The 1616-nt window shown below is 32.2% G+C and overlaps 1 protein-coding gene across 1 annotated transcript in view; it reads right to left on the bottom strand.

The window, feature by feature from the left end:
* LOC115216826 overlaps window positions 1-787 on the bottom strand; it is a 17277-nt gene extending 16490 nt beyond the window's left edge. The window contains exon 1 of the mRNA XM_029786411.2: window positions 372-787. Coding sequence (XP_029642271.1) covers window positions 372-630 — 259 coding nt within the window. The 5' untranslated portion in view covers window positions 631-787. The remainder of the gene's footprint in view (window positions 1-371) is intronic.
* Between the last annotated feature and the right edge of the window lie 829 nt (window positions 788-1616).

Genomic DNA, 1616 nt, shown 5'->3' with positions numbered 1-1616 from the left:
ATTCATGCATATTAAAGGGACTTTGAACCATCTTGTATAATTGCGTATAAAATAATAACCAAACGAAAAGAATCCATTTCAATTTCGTAATTTTCTTCCATTAAGAACGTAACTACTTAAAATGGCAAGAATTATTAACAACAAGCATTATAGGATTAAAGACATATATATATATATAACGGGAAGGTTTACGAAAATAAACAAAAGACGAAGGCAGGTGGAGTACAAACAAGCAAATGTATTAGTATGGCGCTCAGGAATAGAAATAGAACAAGTCTTTTACGTTTCGAGCCTACGCTCTTCGACAGAAAGATACACAGAAAAGAAACAAGGAGAGAAAAATATGCGTGTATTATATGATATGTACTTACAAGCTGGAAACTTTCCAATGTAGCATTCCCGAAATATACCGATTGTACGGTTATATGCAATACGGCTGTGGTCGTAATTTTCCGCATCCGATGTTAATTTAAGTTGGTCAAGGGAAAACGTATCTCGGTCGACCGTAGTTAAAAGCCAATTGTCCGTGGCAAGCGAAACGCCCAGTAGAATGATAATAATTGGTAATAGCAGAAAACAGGTAACAAAATGACAGATTCGTGATGGACTTTTTCGGTGATGACGTGCCATGTTCGAAGACTCTAGGGTTTAGGGGCAAAATACTTGTGGAAGGACTGAAATGCTTTTTTTTCTTTACGTATTATGAACAGAAGGATAATATTTCGGAGAAGACAAAGCCATATAAAAGAGTGAACTGGATGTGCTCTGAGATTGTAGTGAGGTAAAAAAAACAAAAAAACAAAAAAGCAACAATAACCAAACAACAACGTTTAGTGCTACAACAAAAACCACGACAACAACAAAGACAGTTTAAAAAAACAGACAAAAGATAGTTTTAAAGTTTTGTTTTCGCTGTTCTCATCAATCCTCCTATTTAATTGCAACCCAATCCTGTTTTTCTTGTGTACCTTGAGAGTTTAGTAGAGGAAATTCTCACCATGTGTATACACACACACACACCCACATGCACACATACATCCATATATACGTAGATACACACACACATATCCTAAAGCATCAGGCAATGTTCAAAAGAGGTTCAGTTAGTTGAACACAAAAAGCTACCGAAAATAGTTGTTTTTCTACTAACGACATTGATTTCGTCCAAAAATTTGACTGAAAATAACATTTAAAGGTCATTATTTTATTATTTGAACATTATTTCAGGATTGTGCATTAGTTTTAATAATTATTTAGTATTAATTGTTATCCTTATAATAATTAATACTAATTATCATTACTACTCATTATACACAATTTAAACGTAAAGTTTCTTCTTATTTTTTTATTCTCCTCGAAAATTTATACTGTTAGTTTTAGTTAAAATGTACTTTCCGGCAAAATGGTTAAAATATGACTGAATTAGAACTTTATAAACATTTTAATTATAAGGGATAAAAAAACGGTTTATGTTATGAACTTCTAGACTATTCTGCTTCTTTCCTAAGACTAAAATAACACCAACTATTTTTTCTGCATTCCTTTGAATATGCTCGTTTTTACATATATGAAAACATTTCGAGATTCATAATCCACACAGTCCTTGCAATCATTTT

This window comes from Octopus sinensis, linkage group LG10, assembly GCF_006345805.1.
Source record: "Octopus sinensis linkage group LG10, ASM634580v1, whole genome shotgun sequence".
NCBI lineage: Eukaryota > Metazoa > Mollusca > Cephalopoda > Octopoda > Octopodidae > Octopus > Octopus sinensis.
The sequence above is the reverse complement of the archived record's forward strand: the minus strand, read 5'-3'. Positions and strand labels throughout refer to the sequence as shown.